Source organism: Talaromyces atroroseus (assembly GCF_001907595.1).
Source record: "Talaromyces atroroseus strain IBT 11181 chromosome Unknown scaffold_0, whole genome shotgun sequence".
NCBI lineage: Eukaryota > Fungi > Ascomycota > Eurotiomycetes > Eurotiales > Trichocomaceae > Talaromyces > Talaromyces atroroseus.
The window spans coordinates 1,074,486-1,095,217 of NW_017971432.1; the positions used below are offsets into that span (position 1 = coordinate 1,074,486).

Sequence of the window (20,732 nt, forward strand, 5' to 3'; positions counted from 1 at the left end):
GAATGATAGGACATCAATTCCCGTGATAAACCTAGAGATGGAGTCGGGCTACTTGATGGTCGATGGTCACATGCATTGTCAATGCCTAACGCGCTAATTAGAGCGTAGCGCCCTTTTTTCTCTATATCCTGGTCAAATAAGTTGAAGCTGGCTTTTGGCAATCGTCGCTATCTATCTAGAATTAAGCTGTAAATCTCGTTTCATGTAGGCTTACCATGGCCTATCTCTACGAACCAAGAAACATTAGATAAGAGTCGAACCGTGTACATGTCCTATATATACATTGGATTAAAATAAAATGTTACATCGCAATTTGCTGGCCCGAAAATAGGATGAGAAATGGGGCGCTATCGCTATCGCTGTGAGAAAGGAAATGAGAATGCCTGGTTTTAACTTAGCCTTGGAGTGGGGAGTTGTTTAAGAAAACCAAATACATGAATGAATGAATCATCATGACAGGAGATGGTGAAAATACTTTGTCCAGTGTAGGGAGAGCGGAGATGCATAGTCGCGTCGGCTATCGCCAATCTGATCAAATAATCAACTGTGTATATTTTGTTGCTTTTGCTCGCTATGGGCGTTGTTGAGGTTTACCGTGTCCAGAACCAGCCACCCCCTCGTCCGGAATCGTTATTCTCTTTATCCTCTTCAGAAGTGCGGCTGTGATGGGTGTTCACCTCGGCTGAAGGGGGAGGGGTGACTTCAACCGACTCGTCGCTTTCTTCACGGCCATCTGCAAAGCGCTTGGTTTTAACGGTCTTGGTTGAAATTGACCCGTCGGTCAAAGTGCGTCGCACGCTGCGTGTCATAGTCGAAACAATTCTCGAGCTAGCAGTAGAATCGTCGTCTGTAGTTGACTGAGAAGCAAGCAAATTTTTGTTACCATCAGATGTATACTCAAGCCAGTCTTTGCTCTGCACAGTCTCTTCTATCGAAGCTTGTGGAGTCTCTGCCTGTCGCATATGCCGCTTGCGTTCTTCATCTAGAAGGCGCATTAACGGACTGTCTGCAAAAGCATGGGAGTATCGTTCATGAGACTTGGCAATGTCATCGAGGAAACGATCGTATAGATCCAGCTCTGTCTCTGAATCGCTACCTTCAACTATATTCTCACGAGTGTCCTGCAAAGATGGAGGCTCTTGATCATGTTTGTTACTGTTATGCTGCTCGAGCCTCTCAAAAGCGACTCCATGTGGTGAGCTTTCTGGACCCAATAGCTTCCAATTGTTGCCAAGGCTGCCTCTTTGTACCAACCCGCGTAGCCACTTGTCAGCCGATTGAGTGGTGCGCTCGGATTCTGTGCTTTGATCCAACAGTTCCTGTCCATTTGTGACCCTTATGAGATCCTCGAACGCATCACGCCACCGCGGCTCGTTGGGATCTAGTTCTGCAGATTTGCGGGACGAAAATAAGGACGAAAATATTCTTCGCTGATGCCGGCCACGGTGGTGCGCCCTCTCTAGATGCAGAGGGGAATAGGAACTGAACAGTATATAAGCAAGCGGCCAAGTCTCCTCGTCTCCGTCGCAGAACATGCTTTCTGGCAACAGGAAGGGAAAACCAAAGCCTAACGGAAATCCGTCAAAGGAAGAGTGGAATCCAGAGTCGGATGAGCGTCTATGGGCATCCCAGTAGTTGAAGAAGTCATTATCTCTGTGGTAGTGTCCCCATCGAGAAGGGCGCCAGTGATTGTCTGAGCGGGGGTCGGAGTCGTGTCCGACTTCTTCCTTGCGCATTGCGCGGCTGTCGTTTTTATCCTCGAAATACAGCCATTTATCTGAGAACGGAGGCGCCATAGAGGGTAGATCCATAATCGATTGCATCATGGAAGAGATTTGTTCGTCCGCATATCGTCGAAAGGCGATGAACGGATTCTCAGAGTCGGTCCATGGCCGTGCTGCGTCATCTGGTGGCGGCGCGGTCTTGTTGAGGGTTTGCGTGTCGGCTTCGCTAGAACGATCTCTGCCAGAGCTGGCCATCGTAAAAGAACTGTCTTTTTTTTGTGTTAGGTCTTTCTTCGGATTACAGAATGATCTCGTCGACTGAATGGTGGTTTTCGAGGGAAAGCAACGGAAGGCACCAACAAACACATGGGTGGCTGCGAGCCTGCGAGGCCAAAAGACGCTAAGCCTACTTTAGAAGGCATTTTTAATGAGCCAATCCTGTGCTACACACTTGGATCCACTTTAGCTGTCTGCCGTAGCTAGTACAATTCAGGAAAGGTCTCATGGTGGGGTACGCAGGACGTATGTCATCAACTACACTATGTCTATTTGGGTATAGTTGCCGCCCAGGGCACGTCCAATAAACTTGTATGAACAGACTAAATGCACCGTTTCCTAATTAGGTAATCTTTGGATGCGGGCAGCGGGATGATAATAATTGACTCTCTCCTCCCTAATATGACCCCAGATGTACTTCAGGAGCCCCAAATTGTGCAAGACACCGGAGACTCTGGTAATAGTCCCGAAGGTAAAAATTTTCCGGGATGGCAGGGATTATGCAACATTAGACAAATCGAGAGAGATAAAGAACCATCCCTGCTGAGTGGAGAATTCCAACAAGCCAAATAGGTACAGACAAAAATGATGGAGAATGGGCCTCTATGCAGCGGCTTCAACCCTAAGTGTTTCTTCTACCTTCCCTCCAGAAATGGCATCATGACCGAAAAGTGGTTTATTTAGAGATTGAGGACAGTTAAAGGCAACGAGAATATCAGGGTCGACTCCTTGCAAGAATAGCCCGTCTGACTTCCTCTTAAGGCCAAGTTCATCCCAGACAGAACCCAGAGCCTTAGTAAGTTCGTCTCCGAGCGCCCGACTATGACCTGGCGTGGGTGTGGTTCTAAGTCGGTCTTGACCAACAGGCACAGTTGGATAGTTGATGGACTGAATGTTAGTACCGAAATTTTGCAACAACATATCGCTAGCTTTCTTTGCAGCCTTTGTGTTGCCTATGTAAAACTCACTATCCTTAGCTATTATAACATTGGTTAACGTTTCATAACTTTTGCCTCATGCGAAATTTTATTAGAGTAAAGATTTTCACTGATCAATTTTGAGATGATCATCAGTTTAAATACTGATCAAGGATGTGGCTAGGTAACTAAGAATTATTACAAAGCCATCTTATATTGCAACAGCTTCTGCTGCTATGTACCAGTCTGATTCTTCTGTTCCTGGGATGTGCACCTGTGTCTCCCTACTTTACTCATTTGTATGTGATTAGCTTAGGATTAACGCCATTCTGCTGCATCTTACAGTTCAACTGAAATACTAAAGTTGAGAACGTTTCCCAATCCCTGCCCATGGTTCTTCAAAGCCGCTTCCAAAGATCCATCTAGGTGTGGAGGCCGTGGCATCGATGGCTGGTTTTGAGATTAGCACTTTGTCTTTCTGGTATAGAAACGCTATGATAAGAAATGAAGAAGGAAAGGAAAGTATATTTACCCATGTTTCCAGCTTTGAGCCATGCATCGCCCTTCATCATCAAATCCTCTGCCTTGCTGATTTGTTGACCATGTGCTATAGCCCGAATAAGCTTGACAAGGTGTCCATCGTCATTCTGGTGGCTGTTACCGGCACGGAAAATCTCATCCCAAGTCTTTTTACTAATTGGGTAGCTGTTTATTTCGTTCATGTCAAGGCGAGGACTGTGACGGGAGGTATATAAGATAAGATCCATGCGCCCCTTCCACTCAAGCAAGCGGACTTTTGCGCGCGTACTTATCCAGGGCCGAGTGAGAATTGATGAGAAGAAAATGGAACAATTCACAGCATGTATGGTAATGAAATCATATTTGACTAAATTTGGTGGATGCTGGGCGGCAGCAGCACAATAAACTGTTGAAGAAAGAAATTAGGGCTGCAAATAGTTGGTTGGTTCAAGGTGGATTTTCTGTCACATACCTAGAGCATTGACCATCTCGCTCAATTGTTCCGCCATAGTCTCGGGCGATACTGTATATTGCTTGCAATAATGTCTCATTCTCTCCGGGGCACGCTTCAAGACTCCCGATCTGATGTAGCTATCGTCACCCCAATGGACACTGGAAAGGAGTTCCTCGTCTTGGCCAATTTCATGTATTAGCTGGGTAAGGGTTTTGCCAGGCTTGGTCCCAACGCCGCCTGCGGCGTCTTCTATGCTCTGTAGAAAGGGGCCTATCCATGCTTCGTGCACCGCAGCCTGGGCAAGGGCTTCCGCAATAATAGCTGGTTGATTGAACTCGATGCCAAAACCGAGATGAATCATAGGGTGGATTAATCCTGCAAAAGAAACAATCATCAGGTTGGGAGATTCTCTTTCGCAAAATTTCGCAAAACAGCTAGGAAAGAATAATGTCACCTGAAAACAGTCGACCGCGTAAATCATCTGCATGTTCGTCCTCAGCAAATATGTGCTCTTCAAGTGTCGTCGCTACGCCTTTGATGTCGAGTTCTTGCTGGAAGAAGACGAGAAAGTTACCATAGTGTTCTTCTTTACCTATATAGTCGGTGAAATTGGCTTTTTCAATTATGCTGCGCACAATATTATTGTCAATCGGTGGCAACGATCTTTGATAGCTACTTCCCCGGTCATAAGCGGCTTGTATTTCTTCAGGCGATGCTCCCAAAGAGAACAGTGTGAGTAAATGGTGGGCTATATGATCTATAGAGGATAGTCCTTGGTTAGGTCCCAAATATAGGCCATTCCTTCAAGGTGAAGCATTGGAAGCAATAGTATGAGACTTACTATGGAATCTACTTTCATTGAAGAAGATGTGATGCTCCTGCTCGTTTTTCTGTAGGAGCTCACTAGCGAGTTTGGCCGAATCTTCTCTCGCGTTGCGAGAGAAAACGCCGGCGTCTGCCGTGGACAGCTTGATGGTGGTCGCAGTAGCCATGCTATAGGGTCGATGGCAGCAGCTCACAGGGGAATGGAGTTTGCAGACTGAAATTGGTCGTAAACGGCCAGGTGCTATGGACTGGAGGCCTGTTAGTGCCTTGATCATTGATAGTGGCGACGATGATGATGACGATGAGGCAGACTTCAAAACGACACTACTGCAACTTTTTAAGGTTCGATGCGATAAATCTAGACTCGCGCCCATTACTAACGAAGCTTTACGTGAGGCGCACGTCAGCGGGCCCTACCCGGCTTCCCCGCATTGTGTCTCCGCCTCCACCGGGGACTGACTTCAGGTCTAACTATAGAAACTAATATCAACTTGAAGAAAATTTTACCAAATAGATTGAAATTTGCCAATCGATACCGTGTCACTGACTGGGTCAAGATGTTCTCAGAATTCTCATGACCCTTGGGCCACATAGACCATGATCATTAAATTATACATTGTCATTGTCTCACGAATACGTAGCTAGCCGCCTTGAGGTCCATATAATAGTATTCTATCGAAACACTGAGCAGAAAAGCCAGCGCTGCTTCTAGTCCTGGAACTTGCAGCAAAAAAGGCACAAAAACTCGCAGTATTACAAAAGCTGAGTCAGACTTTTCTCAAACTTGCGGTGGTAACTACTGACAATGCATTGCATGTGCTCTGCTTCAGCTTCTTTTAAACCGAAGCCCAGCACCTGATCTAACGTCTTACGAAGAACTGGGTGTAACTAACTGATGTCGTTTCTTTTATTATTGTGTTACATAAGATTTTCATAACTTCTAGGAGGGCAATATTGCCTTGGGGCAAGTGTCAGAAGTGTTTATAATTTAACTACTCAGCGACCAATACAAAAGCATCGCATAAGACGAACACGGAGAGGATACAAGTCTTCACAGAGACTGTTAGTACAAGTCTCACTCATTCCCTTGTACGACGTTAGTAGCCTTTGCTGTTCCTCACCAAAACCAAGATCCCTCTCCTATGAAACATATACCGAGCCTACCCGTGTAAATGTTTATCTACACCAACACGATTGAAACTTCGTGCTACAGCCTATAATCGATATTATGATTGACTTGTAATATTCCAACCGCTGCTTTTAATGAGTCAGATTATCGTATATACATTTCAAGCACGCGACATGCACAAAAGGAATAATTAACAACACGCTTTGTTTTGTTTTGTTTTTTTTTCCTCATGGATACAGCAGCTGACTTCATGCAGTATTTGATCGACCAGTATTTCGTTCTAGAGTCTAGAGCCGTACAGTATGGATGCCCAGGCTGCGTAATAGGCGCCACTGTAACATGCTGTGAATTGGTCGACAACACGGTGTAATGAAAAATCGCATATATGTTCTGTGGAGTGTGTATGAAAATATGCGCCGATGCAGTTTTGCTATACTCTAACTGCAACCGTGAGCGAAAATGTGATAGACCGCTCCCTCCAGGAACGAGGGCCCGTTAGCGGGGATATTCTTAGTGGTTTGGCCCTGTTTTTCCGGCCTCAATTCAAAAGCCGGATACACAGATTCAAAGCGGTGGATTTTCAATCAGACCGGTAGTTACTTAGGTTTTTTTAGAGATATATGCGTGGGTTTTAGCAACTGTGTGTGTAAATAGTTCTACCCCTGTTCAACTTTCTACGCTAGCATTACTCGTAATCCTCTACGACTGCAAGCCACGCTTCGTTTACCAAACACTTTCCAAGGTTTCATATTTATAACTTCCTACATAATATAAAATATTCGGCAAGAGGAATGATGGTATATTACTATGACTACAAACCTGTGCTCGCCTCCGGATTAGGGCTTTCTAATCACGTGAGGGCCCGTGGACGATAGCTGATGTTCTAGTTAAATATAATCCATAATATCAAGGGTAACTAGTGGAGCTATCTATCTGCTTACAAAGGCGCTCATAGAGCAGACGGTTAGTTAACTGGTCATGACTTTGGGCGGCCGCAATTGGCTCACTTGGTATGCACGATTCTTCGTCGGCGCTTAGCATGTGGCCAATGAGCAAGACGAGCTGCCTTGGGGCTAAATAAATAGTAATTTCATGTGAAATTCAAAACGCAGCCAGGGAGACACTATAAATAGATATAGAAATAGAAATGATAAGCGCAATGTCCATTTTCGCGTTTTTCAGACTGCGACGCAACTACGCTCGAAATTACCCGAAGCAACACCTCAAAGACTTCTTCTGTCGTTGAGAGAAGAAGGCGGGAAAATGACAACTACTACCCCTACAATACCAGCTCTTACAACGGTGTTTACGCCTGCGGCCTCCTGTCTCACAGATATCTACAACCTCACCACCACAATTGACGAAACACCCTGGAACTACATTCAACTCGGTCCAACACCAACATCAAACAATGACTGCTATCCACCACAATTCACACCGGCGACTACGGCGTACTATTCGCCGGGGATATGTCCATCGGGATATATCATGGCGTGCTCGAATATAGTCAGCATCAATTCTGTGTCGGAGACGAGAGCGACGTGCTGTCCGAGGTGTGTAATACCTAGATAGGAAATCACGGCACAACCGCCTGCTAACAGAAATTTCCATAGTCAATATACATGCCAAAACGAAAATGCCGCTGGCTGGCCGTGGTATCCGACTGAGCTCTGCACCTATGGCGGTACAGCGACGGGCACGTATCTGGTCACTGCACCGTCTTCAACTGCTACGTATATTGGCGGACCGAAATTCAATGCATACGGAATTTCGATTCGATGGCAGCTGGATGATGTGGTTACTCAAACGACATTTTCTTCGTCGTCTTCTTTTTCTTCGTCACTTTCTTCGACCATTACCTCATCACCAACATTATCATTGAACACAAGCACACCGGAATCTACATCGACATCGACATCAAACACAGGTCTATCCACTGCAGCAAAAGCTGGCATCGGAATTGGCACCTCCATTGGCATTATTCTTATTCTTTTCGGCATGGCCTACCTCATATATCGTCGCAAAAAACGTATCGCTTCGACAGCAACGAAACATAATCATATGTCAAGTTATCCGAAGCCGTTGCCAAATCCGAATATATACGAGCAAGGTGAATTAGAGGACACTCAACGCAGGTTATATCCGCATGAATTGGACTCGAAAAATATGTCTACGTTGGCGGAGCTTAGTTCGGAGTCGAGGTTTATTTAGTTTATGTGCTAGGAAGACAGTGCTTTTTTTCTGTTTATGCATAGTATTGTATTCTATCTCTTGTCTCTAGCGACTTATAGCCAGTTTCTTTATTTAGCTTTACTTTGAGCTGTAGAATGGGCCTTGAATTCTCATCTCTGGTTAAGTAAATTCACTACAACCCTACCTAGCGTCAAATTTGACCTTGTCAAACTAACGGAAATGGTATGCCAATACAAAGTCATACAGAATGTGGCAAAAAAGGCTTGCCAGGAGAATTTCTTAGTGGTATTATATATGTGTAGTTCTATTACTAGCACGATATGCACACAAATAAAGTTGATGGAGAAACCCCACGCTGAACAAGGGAAACAAGGGCACCAGGATAAGATGTTTTTTATAGCCCTTAGCTCTCCTAGTTATATGTACCAGTCATTCGGCAGCCGGTTTTCAGGTGCTGAAAATGGTGTTTTGCCAGTCATAACTTTTACCCGGAAATCCGACAAATGCTAAGTCGTCTTCAGCTAACTTGATCAGCATGTGCTCCGAGCCAACATTGCGTGTTAGTTTTGATTTAACACCTTTGTTTCAGCTGTTGGCTTTGCTTGCTTTGGCTCCAATTGATGATGCAGAGACGGGGGATATTCCTTGGTCTGGGGTTAGCTCAGATCAGTATTCGTACTGCCCAACTGTGGAGAAAGAGATAGAGTTAGCACCACGTCCATGGACGAAAAATAAACTGCACATGAAAAGTTCAAGTAACTCAGCAAAAACTAGGTCCAAATTCCTATGAGAAACTATAGCCTCGACGCACATTCGGAGCCCAAGCAGGATGGACATTAGATTGAGTAGTAGACACGCTGACGAACACGGCACGGTTGTGATGTCCAATCAATTCGATACCAACAAAGGCCGACCCTCAATTTGTTGAATGACTAAATGGCCTTCAAAATCAGTAAACATCGTCTTTCCCCTTAAGGTATCTCATTCTTTCAGGCATGAAGGGGACGCCAAAGTCATGGTCCCCATTGAGGACCGTGACTGGGATGATTCCATCGATCGCACGACCTGAACGACACGATAGCTTTCTCTATCATTTCATACATACACAGGGAATATTTATCGCTGGCAGACCTCCAAGGACGGGTGGAGATAATAAGCGTTCTGTTCTAAGAAAGTCGCTTCAACCCGTCAGCTACGGGTGTTAGCAAATACCAAGGTACTATCAACCTTCGAAGGTTGGAATGCACATATATATAAGTCTTGGATATTCTATCTTCCATACTAATTCAGTGTACCAACAAATCCAAGGCCACTCCAATGTCCCCTGAAATCCCAACTGCTAAGCCCTGTTCCTCCAACTCCCAGGGCACACATCCAGAAGCCTCCATTCCAACACGAATCAGTCGGAATGCTTGTGTTTCTGACTCAGCTACCAATTGCTCATTTGGCCATCGCAAGATACCAGGCGTATTCGATCCAATGCCCAATTCTAATATAAGAGTTCTAGCTGATCCATGAATTTCTAGCAGCTCCGTATCTTCTTTAATATTCTTCAGGAACAGTCCCCATTTCATATTTTGCTCTCGAAAAGGCGCAGAGTTAGAAATAATTCCCACTGCGACCGCATATTGTCAATTCTCCACCAATACTGACAATAAGGGATCTTCTTTTCATCAGTCAAAATCTGAGAAATGGGGTCAATAAATGGCAGTGCGGCATCAACCAAAGGATCAGATAAAAACACCGCATCAACTCGGCATTTATTGTAACACTGTAATAAGCGATATTCTATCCGAGTCGAAACTATTCTTCCTAAAGAAACCGTCCGCATTTGAAGTTCGAATAAAGTACTTTGAAGGGAAACGGTCTGACAGGTCACGGAGAGTGCTATAGACTGGTAACACAGGCCAGGATCGTACCATGTTCAAATGAAGAAAGTAGTAGCCCCATTTCTGGGCTGGACTATCCCAGCCAGTATATCCAAAGACGTCGTATAATCTGCGTAGGCCTTTCGCCTTAAAAGCTGGAAAATTCTTCTCAAAGAGGCTAGGTGATGTATAGTCTAAGCCTGTTGAGGCGGAGAGGCCCGCGCCTGCTGATATGATCAAGTGAGATGCTTCTTTTATCCACGTACGAGCTCTTGCTATGAACTTGGTAGAACTCGAGTCAAATGCTTGAACTGGCAGGGATGATTGGAGCGTTATATTGGAGTTGAAAGAAGACGTCAAAGTGTAGAAGAGGCGATCTTGTAGCCGGGTTATGATTTTCTGATAAAGCAACCGATCTTTTTCAAGGAATGTGTTGAATACGACATCTATAACAGTCGTGTTGGGATTCTTCAAGAACCAGCCTATAATAGTATCCACTGCAATGTTTGCTGCGTGGTCGGGGCAAAAACAGCCTTGAAGTTGAGAGTTTGCTGCATTGACAATGGCCGTGACATCACTCAGCGTCGTAATATCGCCTTTCCAGCACGAAAGCCTGATAGAGCTGGGGCGTGAGCCTTGACGTCGAAGCATCACACCTGGGGCAGTTGAAGTCGCGGATGCTACCAAATCATGACTGTTTCGGTATGTGATGACTGCCCCGATATCGTCTAGAATTTCGGATGGCAGCTTGGGAACCGCAGGTCGAATGACATAGAAGTTGCCGCAAGGCCCCCAGCGGTGACCAAGTGTCTGACCCCAGGAGAAATTCGGGCTGACTCAAGTGCTGGTGGTTTAAAAAGGTACCGTAGAGCATTGTCGAGCTGAGAAGAAATCATAGCCGCCATCGCTGATGCCTTTGATGTTTATAAAGCAGATTGTGTTCTTTCTCGGATATTTTCTTTTTGGCATCATCTCGCCAACAGCGGCACTAATTCCGTGCATCACGAATAGTTTTGTAAGCAGACCCTGAGCTGGCCTCTCACTCTCAGTGTCTGTCTGCCAAACGGCTACCAGAAATAATAGCTCTCTTCACCCAGCGAGGAGCACATCCGAGCTCTCAGCCAATCCTTTCAGTAAAGAGCCAGACTTCGATCTGGGATTCATTGTTGGCAGCAGAATTTCGAGGCGCCATGTTCCGCGCCACTCGGGGCCGATGTTGCTTCTATCACTGAGCACAATTTCGAGGAGGCGATGCCGTGAAGTAAGAAATCAGTAGAGCATTCGTCAGAGCACGATGTGAATAGTTGTCACCTTGCGGTTGGTATAGCGAGTGTTTGGACTGTTTGCATCTCGGGCAGAACAGCGACGGGTGTGCCGAATGCAGTTAGTGCTGGTTTGAACGAGCAACCTTACTGGCGGAGAAACCGCGTGGTGGATCTTCCACCAATCACGGCGCCCTCAGCATATCTATATCTGTATTATAATTCCCAATTAGCCTAATAGGCTATTGTTGATATGTACTATTGAATGAAGCATGGATTGGCATGAGAGACTGGCATAACCAGCGTGTGCGTGGGACAATCGTGCACGTACTCCAGCAATGGCGTCATGGCTCGGAGCATGTCCGACCGCATCAAACGCCGTAGCGTATATAGTTAGTTCTCTAACCCAGATACAACTAAGGCTCTGGCGGGGCATCGTGGAGGGGCATGTAAATGCTGGATCAGTGAGTAACGCGTTAGTTATGCAGATAGTCACTAATATCCCGTGCAAATTTAGCAATCCCATCCCATCCAAGCGTGGGATAAATAAATGCTGGCGTGCGCCCCCCCCCCCCCCATGATCCTCATCCTACTTTGACAACTACCTCGTACACCACCCCCCCAAGTAGAAGCCTCACACGCATCAAAAACACTCCAGAAACTCGCGTCAAAATGTCTCTGGGAACAACCGCTACATTGAGCACTGGTGCCAAAATCCCGTAAGTAGACTTGCACTGGAACTGGAATGCGAACGAGTATTGACTCCTCCCCAGTCTTCGAGGATACGGCACTTGGCAGGCTGAGCCCGGTCAAGTGGGCGAGGGTGTCTACCTGGCATTAAAGGCCGGTTACCGTCACTTGGTAAGTTCTTGTCTATCTCAATGTCTGTGTCTGTGCTGACTGGCGTTGTCAATAGGACCTTGCCAAAATGTAGGTAGCTTTTTTACGAGTTTGGTCACAAGCATTTCTCCAGGCTAATGTGCATAACCATATAGCTACCAAAACCAGAAAGAAGTCGGCGAGGGTATCCGCAAGGCCTTTGCGGAATTCGGCATCAAGCGGGAGGATGTTTTCATTGTAAGAGCTCGGATGACTGCTTGTCGTCAAACAGCTATGGGCTAACAACGTCTCCGCGGACAGACTTCCAAGCTCTGGAACAGGTTAGTGTCAGGTCTTTGTTAAGTGCAATTTCAATTCCTCTTGGACAATTGTTGTTGACAGCGAAACAAGCCAATTCCACCCCGATGTTGTCGAAGCTGCCTTGGATGACACTCTCCAAGAACTCGGCCTGGAGTATCTGGATGTATGTCAAGCTCATGATTATCACCACTTCCCACCGACTGACAATACCCAATCTTAGCTCTACCTCATCCACTGGCCGGTCGCGTTCAAGTCAAACAAACAGATCAACAACCTGTTCCCCCGGCAGGCTGGAAACGAAAAGCTCGTTGAGATTGATGACAGCATCTCCATTATCGACACTTGGACGGGTATGTGATCCGTGAACCAGAATGAAGAATAAGCCATTAACACTCTATAGCCATGACGAAGCTTCCCAAGAGCAAGGCCCGCGCTGTGGGAGTTTCCAACTACTCTATTGAACATGTGAGTGATATTAGTTCTCAGCATCAAACGTTTCCGGGCTAATAATTGCCGCCACTACTCCTTCTAGCTCGAGGCTATCATCAACGCAACTGGCGTTGTCCCTTCAGTCCTTCAGATTGAGCGCCACCCTTACCTTCCTAACCCACCTCTGATCGAGTACGCCCAGAAGAAGGGCATTCACGTCACTGCTTACTCGGTATGGCTTTCTCCCCACTCTGACAAACCAAACAGAATTCTTATTCATGTGTGGTCCAGGGCTTCGGAAACAACTCCATCGGCTGGCCACTCATCATCACTCGCCCTGAAGTCAAGGAAGTTGCCGAGAGTGCCTCGAAGCGCACCGGCACAACCGTTACTCCTGCACAAGTTCTGTAAGTTTGGCCAGATATCTATGTCGACGTTCTCCTAGAACGTCCGCTGACATGCTCGTTCTTCGCCGTCTAGCCTCGCCTGGGCCCAAGTCGGCAGCATCAGTGTCATCCCCAAATCAGTCACCGCATCGCGCATCGTCGAGAACTTCATCGAAGTCGAGCTCACACCCGAGGAAATCGCCAAGATCGACGCCCTCGGAAAGGAGAATAAGCGTTTCAATGTTCCCGGCTCTGTTAACGATCCTTTGTGGCCGATTAACATCTTCGGCACCCCCGAGGAGAACGAGCATCCCGAATTTCACAAGGTGATTATTTCAAAATAAACGCCTTTTTTGGCCGGATTTTAGATCTTTGAGCGGATATATATTGCTCAGGAAGGGAGACGGACATGTATATTTCATAATGAAGGTTACGCGTACACTCCTTTTAGATACCAATGAATTAAACAGTCAATCTGTACGAATTAAGATTTCTATTCTGTTAGATATTAAGACCCCGCGTAGTCACATGCCAGGTATGAAAAATCTGCCCCTAAAACGCCAAACTTGCATGTATCATCAAAATCGCTAAAACCAATCCATAAATGCATTCAATATTTCGAGAAAGAGAAGTAGGGAGAGAAGAAGCTATCACCGCCTACTCATCCCCATATCCTTCATAGCATCCTTACGCTTCTGCTGATCACGAGCAATTTTCTTGAACAAAGGATGATGCTGCGTCTTCTCCTTGAGTTGCTTATTGCGCGATTTGTTGTACTCTACATACGCCATATCCTCGCCGCCGGCGAGACCGCTCAATGTGGCGGCGCTGCGTTTGACGCCGACTTTCTTCTTGGCCTTGCCACCGCGCTGGGCGCCGGAACGTTCGCTAAAGAGGTCGTCAATCACATTCTCGACTTCGGCCGAGGTCTCGTTCTGGAGCATAACTTCTTGTAAAAGTTCGCGCCGTTCAGATGCGGTGGCATAGGCTAGACCTTCAAGGTTTTCGATGCCCTGTAGATGCGTAATGACCTTGAATGCGTAACCCTGGTCAACTAGAAATGCTTGGCGCTTAGAGGAGTAGTACATCTCGTCTGTGTCTTTTGACACAAGTGAATAAAAGAAAGCATTGAAGCCTTCGTCGTTACGACGCTTGGCTCGCAGGATACGCCCGAGACGTTGAGCTTCTTGTCGACGGGAACCGTAGTGGGACGAAATCTGGATGAGACAGGTGGCTTCTGGAAGATCGAGGGAGGTGTCTCCAATTTTAGACAGGAAAATAGTGTTGACCTGCTCATTGTGCTGGAAGTTCTCCAGGATACGCATGCGCTCGTTCTGCGGAGTTCCACCGTAGATATAAGCCTTGCCCAGTTTCAGGGCGTAGCGTTCCAGAGCGTAGACGTTGTCAGAGAATACAATGATTTTATCACCGCGTTTCTCGTGATAATCAATCAGAAACTGGCATGCCTGGAACTTTCGTGGATTCATGATATACAGAAGCGCCGCTTTACGAGACTTCTCTCGCATGTATTCTGAGTAAAATTCAGTTGTCATCGGGCACCAAACTTCGGCGCACTGAACCTTGGCGATATGGCCTTGCTCGGCCAATTCCATCCAGTTTGCTTCGTATAGCTTGGGTCCGATCAAGAAGTTCAAATCTTTGATCTTATCATCTTCTCGAAGAAGTGTCGCTGTCAGTCCTAGTTTGGCCTGGCAAGCAATGCTAGATGTGACTTTTCGAAACATCGATGCTGGTACGACGTGCACTTCGTCTAGAATCATCAAGCCCCATTCTCGTTGTGTCAACCAGTCCATCATCTTTTGTGCGTCGTATGACCGCGCCCTTGTTTGAGAAACCATGGAGTATGTTGAGACGATAATACCGGTAGACCGTTTGAATTTTTCTTTATTATCGGAGGTGAAAATGGCAATGTCACTGGGGTCGATATTCGACCACCGGATGAATTCATTCCGCCACTGGACGACCGACATGGAGCTGGTACACAAAACAATCACGCCTTTCTTGATCGTGCAGGCAGCGGTAATGCCGACAAGCGTTTTGCCAGCACCACAAGGTAGAACTATAATACCACTCTTGGCTCGGCCATTACCGAACATCTTGCTAAGACTCTTTTCTTGGTAACTTCGAATCTGAGCATTCGGCTTTAGATCAATGTCAAGCGTGGGATTGTCCCGGTCATTTCGAAAGTCATATTCTTCAAGAGCCGGGCAACCCATCGCTTGACATCGAGCTTTGACAGACTCAACGTCATCGTTGGGAATCTGAAAACTATGGACTTGCGCGTCGTCTTCGTCATCATCCTCATCGCGAATCGTAGCTAGAAAGTCATCCTCCTTCTTAGAAGCATTGTTCGTCCCGTTAGCCCCATCTTGGTCCCCAGAAGTCTGGTTTGCTTGCTTGACGCCAGCCGCATCCTTGGTACCGGGGATAACAAGACCCGCCATCTTAGGTGCTGCCTGCTGAATAATTCCTTCAGAGCCTTGAACTCGTTTCGTGCCAATCACATCGTCCTGAAGAAGCATTTGCAGCATGGCCGGATCCGTACTCTCCACATAATACCTGTTATTATTTAGAACTAACTTTATCTTCCCGTATGACTTGGTGAAATCGACGATAAACGACCGGATTGCTTCTGGCACGGGCGTTTTGGACAATCGGTCCAGAAAATGGATGATATCTTTGGGTTCCAAACCAACAGAGACTGCAGCATACAGACTGTTTCCGGTGAGTCGGTACTCATGTAAATGCACTGGTCGAGACAGGGGCTCGGCAATAGTCGTGAGGAAATCCGCAGCCTGGGAAGCGAGCGGGGAGAAGCTCTCAAGAGTGATGGTGCCTTTGAGAGGTTCGATCCAGAGCGGACGGTTGGCATGGTCCGCTTTCAGCGGAAGAGATGAAAAATCTTTGTAGCCGTAATGAGGATCGCTTCTTTCTACGGTACCCTTCTTATCGCGACTGAAAGACTCAAGAGAGAACTTTTCCACCAACTGCTGTGTCTTCTCTGCACTTTCATCGTACTCTGAGTATTCGTCGCTGCTATCGATGCTTTGCGGTGTATCAGGTACAGGCGTCGCTCTCTTTGAGGCCCTCGAAGAGCCACCATCGGTTGCTTTACGCTTCGGAGCCATGATGGCGAATGTCTCGAGTTGCTGATTACGGTGGCGAACGGAAAGTTAGGCGCATCTGAGGCCTTGTGCATGCGACCATTAACGACAGCAGTCGGATCCCAGCATACCCCAGCAGCAATAATGAGCAGTCAGGGACGATGGCTGTTCAGAATGAAGGAATGGAGAAGAAAGGAAACGGCGAAGTCGTAGTCGATGGACGTTTGCTTTCGAGGCTGACAAAGGCTTGGCACATTGTGCGGCACAGCGAATCATATCCATTGAATATTTAAGTCTAGTCTCGAACAGTACATACATAGCACGCTGGCTCCGGGAAAGCTGGAGCTATCAATTTGTTCTCACTCTCACTCTCTAGTCACTTACAGCTTGTCTAGCACCGGCTGAACAGTCACGCCCTCTGCTTGTCCAACAATGAACACAGTGAGTATACTGGGCACACTATATAATCGACGATTCGCTGACGAGACTCCAATGCCAGATCAGATCTACCTGGTGAGTCGAGATTGACAAACTCTATGGCTGTGATCAATCACTCTAACGTGCATTGACAGGATTGGATGGGGAGCTCTTTGCGTAGGTTAGTGCGAGCTGCCATATGCTTCTGAACGATTATGAACGAAGTGTCTAACTGCAATACCTCCTTAGCCGGCGGAGGTGCTTACTACTTCGCCAAAAAGTCCGTCAATGCCGACCGCGCTGCGAGATTCGAAGCGGACATTAAACGCAAAGCACAATTAGCCGCGATGGAAGCTGAAGACCGTCGAAAGGCCTCCGCGTCTGTACCCCAAGAAGTGCGAAAACCTACGGACGATCCTTCCTTACAACGTGCCGGTGGAGTCCCGTTTTCTGGCAGAGACGATGTAGCTTCTCCGAGCAGTGAAGCTGGTCAGGATCCGGCGCCAACCAGACATGAACCGGAAACGGAGGAAGAGAAAATGCTTGAGAAATCGAAATACGAAGCTGCGCAGACATTCCGACCTCCACGCGGGAATCGGTTTAGTTGAGCTGGAATCAACACGTTTTCACGGATGGGATGGATGGAATTGTATATATGGATGGAATCCTGCAGAAAACTACGTCGCAAGCGAAGCTGATTCAATAAAATCTTTCCAAGAATTAGACAGGGCTCTGATTCCGTCGTGCTCATAAAATCATAAAATGGCCATTAAAGAAGTAAAAACGAAATGAATTCAATCTTCCGAGAGCTACTAATCATACGCAACAAAATTCAAAACAACCAGCGCCGTGTAAGAATGCCCAAGCCGTATTACCGAATGTAAATCCCCGTAAAATGCAAATGGCGTGACTGGTATATCACGATGTCTCAAAAATGATAGCTCTTGAAAAAAAAAGCAAAATCTATTGGAACCGTATTCGTCCTGTCATTCCGTGAGGCCATAGATTCTGTGACTCGACTCTTCGTGCCACAAATGAAGGTGGGTATTTCGCATGGTAGTGAAGTCTATAAAGATGTGGGGGTATTGTATCGCGATAATAATGAATAACAACTCCGATGGAAACAGCAAAAGTGAACGGAAGCAGATTATCGTGCATGGAAGCAAAGAGGAGGCAGTGAGCGCGTCCTGAAGAGCGTCATGTCAGCGACGATTTGTAGGAGTAGCAAAGGGGAACCAGAGCTTACTTATGGGAATGGGTATCATGCGTGTTCCTTTCCCGAGAACTCTTTAATGCAGGAGGGACAAAGGGCAGCACAACCATGGAGACCAAGCATGACGAGGCCACAAAACGAGAGGTGCGAGAGTCCGGTCGTGGACGACGGGCTGAGAAATGTCGCACCCAACTGCGAGCTCCAGAAGCAGCGATGGTGACGGCCATGGCTGGTGTGTGTACGTTACAGTGTGACCTGACGTGCGGGGCGTCGATGCCGATATAGAAAGTGGAATGAATCGTCGAAGACACCGGTAGAGGAGAGCGCCAGGGATGGAGCAAAGGGAAAGAGAGTTGACGTGAGCATGCTCGTGGCAGCCCGCGCCATAAATAAAGCGCTTCGCAGCGAGCTTGAGTCAGTCAGTCAGTCGACCTGGAACAATCGCAGCGGGGCCTGACGGCTTGAAGGACGGCAGTCAGGGCGCAGCCAATCAGCGCGCTTTCATTATTAATGCCTAGTCACGCCATCCGCAGACATCTTCAGACACAAAAGAAAGCCATTGGACGTCGCATTCCTGAAATGCCATCTTCCTTGCTCGGCGGGGACCAAATAGGGTTATATTCGGCGCCGAATTCGCTTGGACGAGCATGATCGGATAAGGTCACTGCCTGGAACATACCCGGCCAGTATCGGGTACCATCTGCATGCATTGCTGCCATTATTGCGTGCAGAGCGCGAGAAACACGAGGATCGCCCCGGGTCAATGCATTATTTTTTAGCCAGCTATCGTTACGTTGGAGAAGGGCGCGGAGCCAGTCAAGATCCTCTCTCGCTAGCGGCGAGAGCCTGGCCAATGATCCGCATCACGTATCACGTGACACTCCGGGAGCTTCATCCTAGATCGTTCTTCATCCTTCAGCAACATCCAACGCAACGCCGTCTTCGCAATGGCCACCCACCAACTCGCCATTGCAAAGGCTTCGTTTTCGGCTGCGCTTCTGCGCCCGGATCCTGCTTCTCTGGGGCGCGACGACATTTCATCCTTTCACGCTTTACTAGATAGCGCTCTATCGCATTGCTCGCGTACCAACGTCCAGGTCTGATCCGTTGTGTCCTTTGGTAGCTGTGGTCGAGACGTGAATACTAAATGTTACCTATACGGGTAAAATAGACTTGCAAGGAATGGCTGCTCCGTCATGTTGTTGCCTCGTCCAACAGAGCAGCCGGCCTGGGGAAGTACCTGTCCGCTTTGTCGGCATCTTTCGACACGGCGTCAGCCAAGGAACAGCCGGCCTCGTTAAAGCCCGCTGGTCCGGGGACCTCGGGGAAACGAAGAAGGCTCCATATTTTATACTTGCTTAACGATATTTTGCATCATACAAAGTATCATACCAATGAAGGGGTGAGCGCGTTTGTCAACTTTAGCAGCGCCCTGCAGCCCCATGCTATCGAACTGGTGGGTTTTGCTGCATCGTTCGATCGCAAAAAGAACCCGAAACACCACCGGAGATTAGATCAGCTACTAGATGCCTGGTACGATCATGGATACTACAGCGCCGAATATCTCAACAAACTACGGGAATTGGTCCGAAATGCGGAGTCGGTGGATATGATAAAAGCATCTGTCGGTCTGTCAGAGGGGGCTGGGCAGGCTCAGACGCAAGTGTCTCGAAGAGAAGCGCCGTATATTATGCCCGCTAGTCATGGTGACCCGTCAACACCATATTATGATCTACCTGCCGGAAATTTTGTCCCGCACATTATCCCGGATTCGACTACTCCGATTCGACCAGATACCGTCAAACCGTTGCAATTTTTAGCTGGCCCAGCTGACCAGAAACTTGTTGGTATAATGAAGGAATTTTTCCAGGATGTGGACCAGATCTATAGGTCGAACGAATCAGAAGTTTCCGACAATGCCCATGCTGAAATTGACGAGCTCGGACAGGCCGTTGTTCGGGATGAGAAAAGTGGCGAAATCATCGATGGAGACACTTACTACGGATGGTCACGGGACTTTTGTCTACAAATGAAAAGAAGGAAAGCGAAGAGAATATATTCACAGAGTCGCAGCCATAGCCCTGGTGTAAACGTGCGCAGCCGCAGACGTCGATACAGTGACAGCAACAGCCGAGATTATGATTCTCGTTCCCCTGAACGGAGGTCCAGATCGCCATCAAGTAATGCTTCAGGCGAAGGCTACCGGCCGCGATCCGGTGCACAAACCCGTTCACGTTCACGATCACGGTCTAATTCGTACTCTCCAAGACCGGCGTCGCCGCCACAGTCGTTTCCAAATTCACAGCAAATTTTTCAACCTCCTACCCCGCCATCTCTTCCACCGAATCCTGCTTACTCACTGAATGGTCCTCCATCCTTTCCACCTCAATATTCAGTGAATCTTCCGCCGCCACCTCCCTTGAATTACAACGCTCCGTGGCCGACACCGCATGTACCTCCCCCGCCTCTGTTTCCCCCAGGCGGCCAACATGTAGTACCACCGGGTATTGCCAACTTCCCTCAGCAGTATCAGCCTCCAGCGAACCAAGCAAATCAGTACGGTCGACCGGGACAACAACCCATGAGTGCCTTTCCTCCACCGTGGCAAGGTGGTGGGCACCCTGGTGGTTACGGCCAAAGTGGACATAGGTGAGAAGGGTGAATATTAATGTAATATACAAGAATAATCGAAGTTTATTCATTCCAGATAAGACACAGTCACGAGGTTAATACCCATCCTTCCCAAGTCCCAGCCCAAACTAATATATAGAGGATTAGATTTACATGCTATACAAACAATACCGGTGAAAAAGCCCAGAAGAAAAAAACAAATCATATAAACAAACTCCCTTCAA

The 20,732-nt window shown here is 47.3% G+C and overlaps 7 protein-coding genes across 7 annotated transcripts; 4 read left to right on the forward strand and 3 right to left on the reverse strand.

Moving 5' to 3' along the window:
- Positions 1-590: 590 nt before the first annotated feature.
- UA08_00384 (hypothetical protein) lies at positions 591-1,979 on the reverse strand (the record flags this gene model as incomplete). The annotated part of the gene is made up of 1 exon (XM_020260184.1): positions 591-1,979. The coding sequence occupies one exon, from the start codon at positions 1,977-1,979 to the stop codon at positions 591-593; it is 1,389 nt and encodes a 462-aa protein (XP_020123784.1).
- A 624-nt stretch (positions 1,980-2,603) lies between these two features.
- On the reverse strand, positions 2,604-4,882 carry UA08_00385 (hypothetical protein; the record flags this gene model as incomplete). The annotated part of the gene is made up of 6 exons (XM_020260185.1): positions 2,604-2,977; positions 3,290-3,367; positions 3,450-3,842; positions 3,909-4,265; positions 4,345-4,482; positions 4,732-4,882. 6 exons carry the CDS (start codon positions 4,880-4,882, stop codon positions 2,604-2,606), a joined length of 1,491 nt encoding a protein of 496 aa, XP_020123785.1.
- A 2,225-nt stretch (positions 4,883-7,107) lies between these two features.
- Positions 7,108-8,055, forward strand: UA08_00386 (hypothetical protein; the record flags this gene model as incomplete). Its single annotated transcript, XM_020260186.1, has 2 exons — positions 7,108-7,397; positions 7,458-8,055. 2 exons carry the CDS (start codon positions 7,108-7,110, stop codon positions 8,053-8,055), a joined length of 888 nt encoding a protein of 295 aa, XP_020123782.1.
- Positions 8,056-11,839: 3,784 nt separating this feature from the next.
- Positions 11,840-13,466, forward strand: UA08_00387 (D/L-glyceraldehyde reductase; the record flags this gene model as incomplete). Its single annotated transcript, XM_020260187.1, has 11 exons — positions 11,840-11,886; positions 11,941-12,028; positions 12,084-12,097; positions 12,163-12,244; positions 12,279-12,327; positions 12,448-12,470; positions 12,528-12,657; positions 12,708-12,772; positions 12,840-12,968; positions 13,028-13,143; positions 13,217-13,466. 11 exons carry the CDS (start codon positions 11,840-11,842, stop codon positions 13,464-13,466), a joined length of 993 nt encoding a protein of 330 aa, XP_020123783.1.
- Positions 13,467-13,772: 306 nt separating this feature from the next.
- On the reverse strand, positions 13,773-16,271 carry UA08_00388 (DNA repair helicase RAD25; the record flags this gene model as incomplete). Its single annotated transcript, XM_020260188.1, has 1 exon — positions 13,773-16,271. One exon carries the CDS (start codon positions 16,269-16,271, stop codon positions 13,773-13,775), a length of 2,499 nt encoding a protein of 832 aa, XP_020123780.1.
- A 408-nt stretch (positions 16,272-16,679) lies between these two features.
- UA08_00389 (hypothetical protein) lies at positions 16,680-17,272 on the forward strand (the record flags this gene model as incomplete). The annotated part of the gene is made up of 3 exons (XM_020260189.1): positions 16,680-16,760; positions 16,820-16,841; positions 16,914-17,272. 3 exons carry the CDS (start codon positions 16,680-16,682, stop codon positions 17,270-17,272), a joined length of 462 nt encoding a protein of 153 aa, XP_020123781.1.
- A 1,552-nt stretch (positions 17,273-18,824) lies between these two features.
- Positions 18,825-20,530, forward strand: UA08_00390 (hypothetical protein; the record flags this gene model as incomplete). The annotated part of the gene is made up of 2 exons (XM_020260191.1): positions 18,825-18,974; positions 19,049-20,530. 2 exons carry the CDS (start codon positions 18,825-18,827, stop codon positions 20,528-20,530), a joined length of 1,632 nt encoding a protein of 543 aa, XP_020124381.1.
- Positions 20,531-20,732: the final 202 nt, after the last annotated feature.